General features: G+C 33.2%; 3 protein-coding genes across 7 annotated transcripts; 2 read left to right on the top strand and 1 right to left on the bottom strand.

Moving 5' to 3' along the window:
• Positions 113-3,626, top strand: LOC109327467 (uncharacterized membrane protein C776.05-like). 3 transcript variants are annotated; one of them, XM_019560624.1, is made up of 9 exons: positions 113-287; positions 410-478; positions 724-781; positions 968-1,068; positions 1,622-1,717; positions 1,805-1,898; positions 2,735-2,978; positions 3,154-3,463; positions 3,509-3,626. In XM_019560624.1, the coding sequence occupies exons 1-8, from the start codon at positions 204-206 to the stop codon at positions 3,458-3,460; spliced, it is 1,053 nt and encodes a 350-aa protein (XP_019416169.1). In that variant the 5' UTR covers positions 113-203; the 3' UTR covers positions 3,461-3,463; positions 3,509-3,626. The 3 variants fall into 3 exon arrangements, with proteins under 3 accessions (XP_019416169.1, XP_019416168.1, XP_019416170.1); XM_019560623.1 differs by having other exon boundaries at positions 3,154-3,461; positions 3,500-3,616; XM_019560625.1 differs by having other exon boundaries at positions 3,532-3,566.
• Positions 5,821-10,239, top strand: LOC109327300 (mitogen-activated protein kinase kinase 2-like). Of its 2 annotated transcripts, XM_019560376.1 has the most exons (10): positions 5,821-5,919; positions 6,188-6,298; positions 6,372-6,456; positions 7,253-7,387; positions 8,414-8,638; positions 8,827-9,009; positions 9,111-9,340; positions 9,819-9,864; positions 9,953-10,036; positions 10,094-10,239. In XM_019560376.1, the coding sequence occupies exons 2-10, from the start codon at positions 6,222-6,224 to the stop codon at positions 10,115-10,117; spliced, it is 1,089 nt and encodes a 362-aa protein (XP_019415921.1). In that variant the 5' UTR covers positions 5,821-5,919; positions 6,188-6,221; the 3' UTR covers positions 10,118-10,239. The 2 variants fall into 2 exon arrangements, with proteins under 2 accessions (XP_019415921.1, XP_019415922.1); XM_019560377.1 differs by lacking the exon at positions 5,821-5,919 and having other exon boundaries at positions 6,063-6,298; positions 6,381-6,456.
• On the bottom strand, positions 10,312-12,528 carry LOC109327299 (probable protein phosphatase 2C 6). 2 transcript variants are annotated; one of them, XM_019560375.1, is made up of 5 exons: positions 12,379-12,528; positions 11,745-12,143; positions 11,325-11,666; positions 11,124-11,229; positions 10,313-10,673 (listed from the first exon to the last, which is right to left on the bottom strand). In XM_019560375.1, exons 2-5 carry the CDS (start codon positions 12,114-12,116, stop codon positions 10,333-10,335), a joined length of 1,161 nt encoding a protein of 386 aa, XP_019415920.1. In that variant the 5' UTR covers positions 12,117-12,143; positions 12,379-12,528; the 3' UTR covers positions 10,313-10,332. The 2 variants fall into 2 exon arrangements, with proteins under 2 accessions (XP_019415919.1, XP_019415920.1); XM_019560374.1 differs by lacking the exon at positions 12,379-12,528 and having other exon boundaries at positions 10,312-10,673; positions 11,745-12,355.

Below are 14,367 nucleotides of genomic sequence, written 5' to 3'. Positions count from 1 at the left end.
TTTTTTTGAAATTTCTTTACAAAAAATAAATTTCATAGTTGTATCCAATAATCTAATAATAAAAAATAGAAAATAGAAATACACATACTATATTTGAAATGGCATTGATGAAGAACATAGAAGCTTCTTCCATGTTCATCGTAATCTCCAAACAATAACTCATTCATCTTTCTCTTCTCTCATACCACTCACTTTTTCAAATCATGTCTGATAAAGAAGACCATGCAGATTACACAGACGGTGAATTCTCTGAAAAACCAAGGCGTAGGTTCAGAGACAGGTCCAAGGTAACTTTACATTCTTCAACCCATGCTTCATTTTTCATTTCTTAATTTGTTTTTTCATACAAGTTTGTCTCTTTTTTTGATTTTATGATGTGGGTTTGATTTGGTTTTGTTTTTAAATGAAGGAGGTGTTGTCAAAACAAGCCATTAAGATCGCCAAACAAGCTGAAGAACATGAACAGTTTATCAACAAGGTTGTTTTTTTTATGTTTTCTGATTTATATATTTGATTTAGTATTCTAAATGATGTAACAAGTTTGATTATGCTAATGAATAATGATGTAAGAAATTTCATTAAATATTAATATAACATCACATTATTAGTTTTGTAGATGCAAGTTTGGAACTTTTTCTTATAATGTGTGGCCATTTGGGTATGTGAATATTGAACAAGTTTGGGTTTTGATTTTTCTTTTCTCTTTATATAAAAAATCTTCAGGTGACACATCTTATAGGGGTTCTTGGCTTTGGTGCATTTTGCTTCTTGTTGGGGGCAAGTAAGTTGATTAATATGAATGATATTATTTATTTTTTGGTGAATAATTAATCTGAATGATATAGCATAGTGAGGTGTTGTTTATTTCTTTTAAATAAATTATTAGCCGAACCGAACTAGTGAGATAAAAGTTTGGTTGTTGTTGTTGTTTATTGTTTTTCATTTTTTAACTTCCTCTTTTTAACAGGACCACAAGACATGCCTTTAGTATATTGTTTCTTCTATGTCATATTTGTTCCTCTTCGTTGGATATACTATAGGTTCAAGAAATGGCATTATTATCTCTTGGTAAGCAAAGACATCTCTGATATAGAAGTTTATCTGTACATCTATGAAACTACTATTATTTGCTTCTGGAAGCATATATTTATCACTTTCTTTGTCACCTTGTAGCATCACATGCATTTTGTGAGAGGAGATCATAGAGAATAGTGTGTGTTGAGAAACATTGAGAGAACGAGAAATCCGAAGATTACTAAAAAGGGTGGCCCAATGCATGAGACTCCTACTTAGTGAGGTCTGGGAAGGGTAGATATATGCAGTCTTACCCCTGCAAATCTGAAGATTACTAAATGATAGAAATGTGTGATAACCAGTAACTTATTATTCATCAAACAAACACAACTATCCTCTAACTAATCCAATCGATCAAACAAACACAACTGCGAAAACCGAAGGTGATGTTAGTTGTGATGTTATAGAATGCATTCTTGAGGTGAATGATGTTTTGGACTGTGTTTTAATTTCCTTGCTAAATTAAATATCATGGTGTTCTCATTATCATTTCATAACTAAGAATACAGATTTTGATGTGGTTACATAACTTTTCACTGTGTTTCAGGATTTTTGCTATTATGCCAATACAATCTTCTTGGTTTACCTTCTCTTTTATCCAAGGAATGAAAAGCTTTTTCTTGTCTGCTTTTCATTTTCAGAGGTAAGCATGTACACCCTTGCAATTTGACATCTTGTCGGGGGAACAGTTCATTTGTCAACTTTGTGACTTATACAAGCTCTGTTGCAGGGACCATTGGCATGGGCTTTAATTGTTTGGCGCTGCAGTTTGGTTTTCAGTTCTGTCGACAAAATTGTCAGTGTTCTTATCCATCTTTTACCTGGTATGTTATACCTTCAGTTTTCATATCCCATATTTTTTTCAACAAGACTCGGAAAACCATAGGCTTCTGTAATGACCATCATATTATCCATTCACCGGCTGAATGTTGGGTGTATCTGCTGAAAATATATATTTGGCGCATCATGTACAACACTGTCTGCAATTCTGCATAGAATGCATAATTGTAGTATATGATGGAATATTTCTGGGAAAAGATGTTCTTCTTTCTTCATGTTCAAGTTTTGTTCTACTATCTTCATGATTTTTCTATTCAAGGTTCAAAAGATTGTGGAGGGTATTGGTCTTGTTTCAATCAATTAGTTTTTCGGCATCTTGATACATCTTCATGCTATAAGACGGAAATTTGAAGTGACATTATCTTAGGTACCCAACATTTGAGTGCAGAAATAAATGTATTAATTAGTGAACTGAAATTGTATTACAATCTTCATAATCAGCTTCCCCGTTCTCCTCTTCTCGTTTTATATATACTCCCATGCAAGTATATTCCCTTCTCAAGAGCTTCATTATCGACCTTGAAATCGTTAGTTAGGCAGTAGAAGCTCATATGTGATATATTTCATAAATATGTTCAGTGACAGTACATGTGACACTTCCTAGTCAGAAAATGTAAAACTAGATTGTTTGTGCAATCTGTTTTTAATACCATCCTCACTGGTCATTTCCACGTTTTTTTTCCTGTTGATGACCACCATAATCGCAGTTCACTTTCATTAGAGAGATGATGCTATCATTGAAACGGGTTCGTGATAAACACGTCAACTACTGCATCCATCTTTGTTTTTATCATACCTTGAATGTCATACTTCTTTTCAGGATTGGTTTTCTTTACCATTCGATGGTGGAATCCTACAACCTTAGAAGCCATGCGACCAGAGGGAACAAGAACTTCTGAAAGAGCTATGTGGCCTTATGTTGAAGATAAATCCTATATCTGGACATGGTTGTTTCTGGTTCCCTTAGTAGCTTACACTCTGTGGCAGTTTCTTTACTTCCTAATAGTCAACGTCTTACGCCGACAAAGACTTTTAAGAGATCCCGAAGTCATGACTTCCTACAGGTAATCAATGACTATTCATACTTCCTACAACCCTTTTGCATTCAATTTCTTCTCCCTTTTTTTGTTCTTCAAGTTCACCGAAATGCGTACTCGTAGAATAGCATGCACACGCCCGTGTTTGTTTGTTACATCTTTCTTTAACATTGCCGATATAATGGACTTCATTGTTTCATAGGGAACTCTCCAAAAAGGCGCAGAAAGCAAATAACATGTGGTGGCGCTTAAGCGGCTTGCTCGGCGATCAAAATCGAATGTTAATGTACATTGTTCTTCAAGCAATATTTACTGTGGCAACTATGGCTCTTACAGTTCCAATATTCTTCTCGTACGAGTTGTCTGTAATCTTCCAAATGCTGAAGGTTTCGGCATCAGTGTGGAATGGAGGAAGCTTTTTGTTAGAAGTAATGCCGAGGCAGGTAATTCTGAAGGAGAAGAGGAAATCAGAGGTGGAACCTGTTCAGGTTCATAGTGAACAATCATAGATGGTAATCAATAGTTATAGGAACAAGTTCAATATTTGTGTTCACTCATTTTCACTAATATGTATTAGAAGTTGAGGTTGTAGACTTGTAGTTTTATAAATGGTTCTGAAAATGGAGAATGAAGTTTGGTTATACCAATGCATTTTCCATTTTTTTTTGGTATTTTACTTCTATTAATAAAAAGTATGTTCTTCATTAACACAATAAAAATTATAAATAATCAATAAGATTTAAATAATTTTTTTGGAGAAAAATCATTTTTTGTTTATTTAAAGAAAAAAATATTATCAGATAATGTGTGCAAATTAGATTAGACTTTTATTTGATACATTACAAATTAAAAAACAAGAAGAATTACAATTTAGCTTTTTCATTGCCCACAATATATAATTCACATATAATTCTCGAAAATTAAAGATAGTTAATATTAATAAATTTGTCAACAATTTATAAGAAATAAATTATTGTACTAAAAAGATCCTATAAAAGGACCATATTGTTATGGTTTATGAGGGATGGGATCAATTGTCCTCAATCACGTCCCTAACTAATCACAATGAAGTAAAATTGATAAAATTATAAATATTCAATTTTTTTAACTAACGTGGCATAATATGATTGGTCTGGGACAGAGTTTGGGACAACAAATCTTTGTTCGTTTATGAGGGGTACAGAGTGGTGTAAAAAGTGGGACAATTAATGTGTTTGTGATGTTTATTTGTATATGTCAAGTTTGAGCTCGATCTTGTCAAGTTCAGATTCATATCGTTCTCAATTTAGCCTAAGGTTGAATTTGATCAAAATTTACATTATCATTGGGCCTGAGCCATTTTGGAGTCCATGATCAGTAAAAATTTATCCTAACAATTTCATAATGTCTTAAATCTATGATTAATGTGAAAGAAAAACTGAATTAGTAGGATATGTGTAGTTAAATTTCTTGTTTGGTATTCTCTTTAGTTAAATGCTGAGGATGGGTTAGAAGGTGTATGGAGTTGCATCTTAGAGGGATATTAATAGGAACACATCTTCTCTTCTGTACCAAAAAAATGTTATTTGTTATGATTGATTGAAAAAATATGTATTTAGGTTAAAACTTTAAGGGAAAAGTTTACAAAACCCCTTTAAATTTTATGTGTTTTGCAGGTAGACATCGTAAATCATTTTTTCATCTTAATTATTCCTTAAATGTTAATTATTAGTGAAATTAGTCTCTATATACATACAGTTTTAAATTACTAATAATGAAATTTAAATTAATAAAATTAGATAAATATGAAGGTTAACATTATGATTAGCATCAATGTAAGTTCATGAAAAGTTACTTGGAGCTAACGTTCAGATGGAACATCCTCATGCTCATCCATCAGAAATCGATCCTGCCAAGAAAGTTATTGATGTTGATGCTGCTAGTAGGAGAGGATTTGATGAAGTTTATATATTTGCCCAATTCTAAATTTTGGAGGAATATTGTTAGCTTTTGCTAGCGTTCCAATATTATAAGCAAAAGTAAAGTATACACTCGTTAGGAATAAATAGTAAGTCAGTTTCAATTTCTTCGTTAGTAATTTAAATTGTATGTAAGTAAGATCAATTTCATCAATAGTTAAAGTTTAATGAGCAATTGTGAAGAAAAAATAGTTTACGATGTCTATTTGTAAAACACGTAAAGTTTAAGGGGGTTTTGTGAACTTTCCCAAAGTTTAATAACTACTTATTCTGATCAATCACAAATAATAATGAGATAAAATATGCTCCCATTTGTAGCAAACAATCAAATCCAACAAGATTGACATTAGAATTACAAGGTCTAGCACAATGCTTCAAATATTAGCTCTTACACTCAAACACGATTAGGATACATAATACTTAAAGCCCATAAACCAGATTCCAAATTCTGTCCATAAACGTGGATCCACGACCGTGTTAGCTATCACGACCATTCAATGGATCGGTGTGTAACCTTATATGTGTCGATCCATGGTAGTGGTAACTAATACACTCTAGTCGTGGATCCCTCTTAAACTTAATGTCATATGGGTTCTCTAGAACACAATTATCTCATAACATATGATTGATTAATAACTGATTGTCTCAAATAGAATCAGGAATGGAAGAATAATGAAAAAAGATTATTTAATGGCTACACAAACAAAGTCTTTGGAGTAATAATTCAGAGTCATGAATGCGTGTAACCTTTTTCTAACATATATTTTTCCCAACAGCATGCTTCTTAACTTGTTATACTAAGATAAAGATGAAATATTACAAATTATTACTTTAGTATTAATGTTTGTGTTCAAGTTGACATTCTAGTACATAAACTAAATAAATAACTTTGTATTATATCATTATCTTAGTATGTATGTAGTTGCACGTGAGAACACAAGAAGAAAATTATACAAGAGTTTGAAAAGTCAAGCAAAGTTTCCATCTTCAATGTTTCTTTCTCCACAAAGGTGACCCTTCTTACCTACCACTTCAAAGTTAAATCTTATACCATACCAACGGGTGTCGATTTAGTAATGTAAAGCCCTGCTAGATCTCTAAGATGATCAAAAGATCAAGGATTCGATTCCTGGAATGAACAATCACGGATACTCTTAGTAGTACCATGATTTACCACTACATAAAAACTTTCATATTTGAAGTTAAATGCTAGCATGTACTATATAATATATATGTGATATGTTTTACTATAAAGTTTTTCTTGTTGTATGAAACCAGAGCTTAAGAACCCCATTAGGATCATCAAATAATCATGAAGAAAAGATGCTTAGAACGCAGTCTGAAACTCACTCTTCCTGCATCTGATGAAGCTTCTTTTGCCAAGTTCATGTGAGTCTAGATTTGTGTGTGAATGTGCATGTTTTTGTGTGTTTGGCTTTGGCTAACTAGAATTGTGTGGTAGGAATGAAAGTGGAACATTTAAAGATGGGAACTTGCTTGTCAATAAAGATGGGGTTAGAGTTGTGTCTCAGAGTGAAGTAGAAGTTGTAAGCCACATATTCCTTTTATTAACTTTATATCTTTTGCAATAGTTTGTGTTCTTTCCCTTTTTTTCTTATTCTAATGAATTGGATTGCCTTAATTAAGTGACCAAGATGGATTCCTGAATTTTCTGCAATCTCCTTATTTTGAGATTTCCATACCAAAATGGAGCATTATTTGTTTAGATAGAAAAGACCATGGGGACCAACAAGGCGTTGTCTAGTGTGGTTTAAGGTCCCGCTAGATTCCTAGAAAGACCAATGGGTCAAGAATTCGATTTCTGGGAGCGACACTTGTAGGGAAGGACAATTACGCACTTCGAAAGGGATTAGTTTCTTACATGGTGAAGCAATATCCTTTTTTGTAGTACCAAAAAAGAAAAGGCTATGAGGGAGTGATACTCCGAAATGGTTATCGTGCTAGTATCCGATATATTTGAGTTGTGTTGCATCGATATATTATGAAATTTTCCTGTATCGATATATTTGTGTTGTGTTGTATCTGTATCTCGCGTCGAATCCTTGTTATGTAGAAAAAGACTTGATCTGTCATATGGATTACTTGGTGTGCTGCTCTTATAATAAGATATTGGATTGGGAATAGTGGGGGTTTGCCAAATGAGCCTACTTTCCTTAGATTTTACTAATATTTTAGATCACTTGTTGTTAATGAGTTGAATGTGTAGTACCAATACTTTTGAAAACAGAGTTATATGCTGGGTTAATTATGCTAATTTGTTATTTGAGTTCAACATTGAGTATTACTAAAAAAGAATGAGTTTAATATTGGTGCTATTTTCAGCCACCTCCAATCAGGGCACTGGATAACCAGTTAAGTTTGGCAGACATTGACACAATCAAAGTAATTGGAAAGGGAAATGGAGGAATAGTGCAATTGGTGCAACACAAATGGACTAATCAGTTTTTTGCATTAAAGGTATACCTATCTTGATGCATACATACATACATATATTTTGTGGTACTACCAAGGGTATCCCCTCACCTTTTAGGTAAGAAACTAATCCCTTTCGGGGTACGTAGTTGCCCCTCCCAACAAGTGTCGTTCCCAATAATCGAACCCTTGACTTTTTGGTCTTTATGGAGATCTAGCGGGGCCTTACACCACTAGACCAATGCCTTGTTGGTATAGATATACCTTGCTTTGAGTCTGTATCTCCTGTTTGTTACTTTTTTCTAGTTAATTTATTTTTTTGCATGCATTGTTGACATTTCATAAATTCAAAGGTAACATCATTCTCATTATCCATTAACTCCTCTTGAACAACCAACCTTGTTTGGTTATTGTGAAACTTAAAAACTTGTTTTCTCCAATGCAATCATAGTGTTGGTGAAGGGAACATAAAGTTTCAGAAATTATTGTTCTCAATTAATGCTTAACAAGCTAATTTAACTCAACTAGAAAGTTAGTTAATCAGTAAGTTTTGTAGCAGTTGCTTTTTTTCCATTATGTCAGAACATCACCTTGTTGTTCACCCATTCAATGGCTGAAGTTTTATGATGTGTAGACTAAGAACAAAAAAACAAAACTGTTCAGAGTCATAATTTTTTCTTTGTTCCTCTCGAGCCTCGACGCAACCGTAAGGTTAATGCTTAGTGATCACGATATCATGAGTAAGCGTCAAATATTAGAAACAACCTCTCTGGTTGCAGAAGTAATGCTACATACATTTACCCTCCCCAAACCTCACTACATGGGAACCTCGTGCAATGAGATGCCTATTTTTCCTTCTGATTATAGCGTTTTGTAATTCAACTACTTCTCTATGTTCTTGTTTAGTTTAAAAATCTGATTTTATTAGTGTGAAAGAAAGTCATCTGCATCTGTATAACTATCTTAATCTAGGTACTTGTACTTAAGAGATAGTTTCCTGTTATATGACATTGTCCTCATATAAATTCCATTTTGTTCTCTTACACTCACAATGTATTCTCCAAAAACCAGGAAATCCAAGTGAATATTGAGGAACCGACATGCAGGCAAATAGGACAAGAACTAAAAATTAACAAATCAGCACAGTGTCCTTATGTTGTTGTCTGTTACCAGTCTTTCTATGTTAATGGTGTCATTTCAATCATCTTAGAGTACATGGATGGAGGATCCTTGGAAGATTTTCTTAACCAAGTTCATATAATTCCAGAGCCATATCTAGCTGCCATCTGTAAGCAGGTGAAAACTACGAATTTTGATTTAAGCACCATGCCTACCGATAGGATTTACGATAGAACATTATGAAATCGTCTCGTTCTTGTAGCCGATCTCAGTTACATGAAAAATTCTTGGTTGTTGTTCTTATATTATCGTCTGCTTTTAACTATGCTATGCCACTTTATTTTCTTTTCATTCTTAAAATGCAGGTGGTGAAGGGTTTAATATATCTTCACCATGAAAAGCATATTATCCACAGGGACCTGAAACCTTCTAATTTACTTATAAATCATAGAGGAGAAGTAAAAATTACTGATTTTGGTGTGAGTGCAATCATGGACACTACATCTGGTCAAGCAAATACTTTCATTGGCACATATACCTATATGTCTGTGAGTAAAATATGCAAGTAAATCTACCATATTCCTATGGCCCTGCATATAACATTTTTTTCCGGGAGGAACGTAGATTATTAATTATGTTCATTTTGCAGCCAGAGAGAATCAATGGAAGCCAGCTTGGCTACAACTATAAAAGTGATATATGGAGTTTAGGACTGATATTGCTCAAATGCGCTACAGGGCGGTTTCCGTATTCACCACCAGATGAAAAGGAAGGATGGGATAACATTTTTCAGCTAATGGAAGCTATAGTTGAGAAACCTCCACCTAGTGCTCCATGTGATCAATTTTCTCCAGAATTTTGCTCATTTATCTCATCATGGTAAATATGAAAATTTGATTTGAACAATAGATCCGAACAACCTCTCTCGCACTTAACTTTACACGTATAGTATAAGGCGCGGAGGGAAGTTGTCTGACTTAATTGTTCAAATAACGTTGATCGGGTAAATATAAACTGCGCTTCAGTAACTAAATCATGTGCAGTTTCAATAATCATGGCCTACAAAGAGATAACTTAGAGTTCATAGTAAAATTATGTTACATACATGAGGAGCCTATTATTTTGAACTGGAATGATTCTGTGGTCAAAATGTCCTACTTAGTTGTGTGAAGCCTTATATATTCATATTTAACTTCTAAGATATATAGCTTCATGTAATGAACCTCCATATGTGTTCAAACAAATCTAAATATCCGGCACCTTTACTCGCTATCCAATTGACTATTTTGTCATGAATTTCATGTCACTGCATTTTCGAGGCTTCTGATCCTTCTTGTTTATTCTTCTTTGTGTTTAGTTTACAGAAAAATCCAAGGGATAGACTATCAGCTCAGGACCTTGTGGTATGTATATATCTTATCTATATGAGTATGCTATGTAGAATAAGACTAAATACTTGTTCTCACTGTATATCTCTGATTTAAATTTCAGAGACATCCTTTTATCAACAAATATGAGGATTTGCATGTGGATCTTTCAGCTTACTTCTCCAATGCAGGGTCTCCACTAGCAACCATATAAAACTTAAAACTTGATGTGTTCCAATCCTAATTTTATGTACAAATTCTCTAGATATTCTTGAATGTAGATCGCTAAATAAGCGAAATGCGTTTATCTGTCGCGAATTGCAAGAATTTTGCTTCTATATTGAGGAAGTGGTTTTGTAAGTGTGTAAAGTGTAAAAATAGATATACTCATGTTTAAGAAGTTTGTGATTATTATTGCTGATATAGTTAACATCTTTGAAAAAAAAATTCAACTTTCTGATATTAGCATCTCTCACATTAAGCTTTCAGCTTTTGTCTTAAATTTCAACTTTCAGCTTTTGTCTTAAATTTTCTTTGAGCCTTCAAGTCTATGACAATGACAGAGATATTATCTTTGCTTCCCCTTTGGAGTGCAACTCTAGATAGATACTCTGCAGCATACTGAGATGCAAGATCAACTCCATGGCCTTGTCCCATTGAAACATTGTTACCATTCTTCTTGTGCCAAATTAAGATTCGCTTTCGCGCAATGTCACAGGCTTCTTCATTTGTCATCATATCCCATAAACCATCACTTGCTAGAATAAGGCACTCGTCGTTTTTTTTACGATGGACAAACATGATGTCTGGTTCTGGAATTATCCATGGTTTCAAGTATCTATCACCTGACAGACAAGAAACAAAAGATGGGACACAATTACAATGAAGGGAACTACTAAAAACTACTAGAATGCATAAAGAAAGAACATAAACACTTTAGTGTCTCGGTATAAATGCAAGTGAAAAAATTATAAACTCAAATATTAAAAGAAGAGGAAAACTATTAGGGTCCTTGAAAGATTGTATAGCTTCCAACTTAGTCCCTCCTAAAACAATTCCACCAACTATATCTCTGAAATATCAAATGGATACCACATTTGCCCATAAGACTAGCATGACATGCATCTGGAATGTTATAATAATATTAGCTTATGGTGAACTCGATACATGGTACGTGATACTATGAATAAGATATGTGGTATGTAGGGTAAACGAGTGAACCATGTAACTATCTAACATATATTTTCATAAGAAGAGTATTATTGAGACTCAAAAACATTGCCATAAAAACATACCTATTGACCTTGACACTGCCAAAACACCAAGAATTCTGTATCCATTCCACTGTATGACCTTTCCTCCTGAAGCTTCTATCCTTGTCCACTCATCCTCTCTATCTGGCTGCAAAAAGGAAAAGAAGTTTCCTCTATTTGAAAAACTTCAGCTTCCAACAAAGTCCATCAAAAACATTGTGAAACTAGAAAGAAATGCCTTACTTTGTGGTCAGCAGACAATGGCAGTGCTTCTTTTCCGCGACACATAACGGCTCTCGAATCGCCGCAGTTCGCAACGATTATGTAGCTTTGAGTTAAAACAGCAACCACTGCAGTAGAGCCAACAGTCTCAGTAGCAAGAGATTCAATACTACATTCAGATTCATTACCATTGTTGCTTCCACTATTAGCCTCATCATCTACTTTATGAAAACAATTGGAGAATGCTTTTTTCCAATGGTCCTGCCAATTGTTTCTCTCATTCTTTTCAGCCAACATTGCTTCTACAACTTCTATTTCCTTAATCAACACTGAATGAAGATGTTCCTGACAGTAATTAGCAACCTATGAAAACAACACCCTCTTAGTAAAATGGATCAAATTGCATAATTGACAAGAAAGATTTCATCTTTCAAGGCTTACCTCAAAGCCTCCATGTCCATCATAGACGCCGAAAAAATGGGCCGGAGAATATTTTGTATTTCCATTGACATAATCATCCATTAGCATATGTGAAGGTACTTGAAAAAGTTGAGGCTTAACAGCAATAGCATCTTCCATTTCCTGTCTTCTTCCACAAACTGATAAGAAACCATAAAGAGGGTAATCACCACTCAATTCCGGCGCATTCTGGTAGCTTGTTCTGCAAGGTAGCTTCTCTGGAGGCTCAACAGTTAGTTTTGGATCACATCCATCTGATCCACTTCCATGGATATTATCGTCACCCTCGACGCCAATCGGCGAAACTATTTCATCACAATTAGTCCTCAAAGTAGCAGATTCCTTTATAACCATTTCTGAGACAAGGTCAGCTACATTGACCTCTTCAGATACTGTATTTTGGCATTGTGGACTAATAATATCTGTGTGGTTTTCAGTTTCAGGATTTAATATAAAAGCTTCTATTGTATTTGTCACAATCTCTAGACCAGTTATATCCTTTTGGATTAAATTTCCAACTGAAAATGGAACTGCAACAGTAGGAAATATTCCCTTCATAGCCTTATCCTCTAGAATCCTCTATAATTTCTAGACTTTAGAACACATTTTCCTTAACCCTCTTTTCTAACAAGACTCATAAGGTAAGAAATAAAAGGAAACATAGAAACAATATCCTCAGAAACAGTCAATAGAGTGTAACAAAATCTATCTAATGCTATGCTCTTTAGACATCAAAATTAATCAAAAGTTTATTTTGCTACAATAACAACCCTTTAGATCCTATTCAGTGAATATGGCATAGGTAGAGGTAGTAGTAGTAGTGTCCCAAACTCTTCTATTTGTACCTCTCCACCAACCCTTTAGATTCCTTGAAACATAAGCCAATATATGATCCAAAAAACAGAATCAAATAATTGCAAAAGTCAGTGCCTTGTCTCTCTCTAACAGACAATGAAACAATTGGGACTATCAAGGTATCCCCTTACTTTTCAGTGAGGAACTAATCATTTTTTCGAGGTGTGTGGCTATCTCTTCCAACATGTGTTCGCTCATAGGAATCAAATATTTGACCTTTTAGTCATCCTAGGAATCTAGAGGGGCCTTATACCACTAGACCAACATGTTGGTAATCGGGTCATTGAAAATGAACAAAATTTATTTTAGTAACAAAATGATACAAAAATGAGAATAAAGGTTCCCTTTATGAGAGGCAACACATATCTACCATTTGAGTTTCCCTTGGTTTTACTTGTCTTCTTCTCTTATGTCCCTTTCATGTGTGTGAACTAGAATTGATACCAAAGTAGAGGCAAATAATATTGGTTTCTACTTTGTGCTATTGCTATATCTATCATGAACTTAACTATGCTTAGATTAATTCTTGTAAAACAAAGAAAGCATAGCAAAGTTAGTAATTATGAGTTGCTTTACCTTCATAAATTGGATATATGAGATATGGAAATGAATAAATTAAGGGAGAACAACAACATGTACAAGTATATGCTAGTTCCACTATAATGTAATATCTATATATTGTCAATTTATACACAGTTAGTATATCATATATTATTCAATTGTATTACTTTTGAAGAACCAACAATAATAATTAATCATAAATGATAGATAATGTGTATAAAATTCATACATTATTGTTGCATATATTCCATTAGGGGTTATTTACATAATAATTCCTAGTGATTATGTAAATCTTGTATTGGAACCTATTAGGTACAATCAATCTAATATTTATTATTAATTTAAGAAGATAACAAAATCTTTAGTATAAATATTTTGAAATTATTAAGATTTTGAGTAATTGTACCTAAGATGCATGTACCTATGCAAAAATCAATTGTCAATTTCCTTGTGGATACAACCAAATTCCAACACAACATTTATTCTTCACCAACAAAAAGTTGGGATGGATCAAAAATTAATTATGCAAGAATTTGACACATAAGGGCTTTAATCTCATTTAATAATTGGTGGGTCAGGTTTGGTTACATCATTTCTTAACAAATATCTTCTCAAAGAACTATTTAATATCACCACTACCATACATTATGTTTGATTTTTTTTCCTTTTTCTATTTTCACAATTAGATTGTAAAAGTCTATAGCTTTGTTAAATGATAATATTTCTATATTAAAATTAGCAAAAGGTAATTAATATATTTTTAATAAGATTGAATTGTTAGCCAACTAAAATAATGAAATTATATGTAGGTATAACTTAGAAGTAATTCTTAGTATAATCTTTTTTTTCACTAATAAATAATAGATTTTAAAATGTAGCTGTTTCATTTATTAATGGGTGGGTCATGTTTAGTTACATAATTTCCTAACAAATATCTTTGGCAAGAAACTCTTTCTTTAATATCATACAAGATTTAGACGTGGAAGTCATTCTAATCCAAATAATGAGCATATACATATGTAACTAATAAAGTAGATATTGATATATAACTAATAAATATCTCACGGAGTTTCCAAAATAAATATACATATGTAAGTAACATATTTCAATTTAAATATATAAGATAAATATGATATATCAATATCTTTGAAAAAAGTGACAGGCTTTACATCCTTAGGAGACAAAGTTC

The sequence above is a fragment of the Lupinus angustifolius genome, chromosome LG15 (genome assembly GCF_001865875.1).
Source record: "Lupinus angustifolius cultivar Tanjil chromosome LG15, LupAngTanjil_v1.0, whole genome shotgun sequence".
NCBI classification, from domain to species: Eukaryota; Viridiplantae; Streptophyta; class Magnoliopsida; order Fabales; family Fabaceae; genus Lupinus; species Lupinus angustifolius.
This window is presented reverse-complemented; position numbering and strand designations above follow the sequence as displayed.

What these genes read in the sequence shown, in the direction of transcription:
- LOC109327467 (XM_019560624.1), top strand. Translation starts at nt 204, where the DNA reads ATGTCTGATAAAGAAGACCATGCAGATTACACAGACGGTGAATTCTCT. An exon ending in ATGAACAGTTTATCAACAAG is followed by an intron (nt 479 to 723) that starts GTTGTTTTTTTT and finishes AAAAATCTTCAG; the next exon opens with GTGACACATCTTATAGGGGT. An exon ending in TCTTATCCATCTTTTACCTG is followed by an intron (nt 1,899 to 2,734) that starts GTATGTTATACC and finishes ACTTCTTTTCAG; the next exon opens with GATTGGTTTTCTTTACCATT.
- LOC109327300 (XM_019560376.1), top strand. Translation starts at nt 6,222, where the DNA reads ATGAAGAAAAGATGCTTAGAACGCAGTCTGAAACTCACTCTTCCTGCA. An exon ending in ATCAGTTTTTTGCATTAAAG is followed by an intron (nt 7,388 to 8,413) that starts GTATACCTATCT and finishes TCCAAAAACCAG; the next exon opens with GAAATCCAAGTGAATATTGA. An exon ending in TGCTCATTTATCTCATCATG is followed by an intron (nt 9,341 to 9,818) that starts GTAAATATGAAA and finishes CTTTGTGTTTAG; the next exon opens with TTTACAGAAAAATCCAAGGG.
- LOC109327299 (XM_019560374.1), bottom strand. Translation starts at nt 12,320, where the DNA reads ATGAAGGGAATATTTCCTACTGTTGCAGTTCCATTTTCAGTTGGAAAT. An exon ending in ATGGACATGGAGGCTTTGAG is followed by an intron (nt 11,667 to 11,744) that starts GTAAGCCTTGAA and finishes TTGTTTTCATAG; the next exon opens with GTTGCTAATTACTGTCAGGA. An exon ending in CATTGTCTGCTGACCACAAA is followed by an intron (nt 11,230 to 11,324) that starts GTAAGGCATTTC and finishes TCCTTTTTGCAG; the next exon opens with CCAGATAGAGAGGATGAGTG.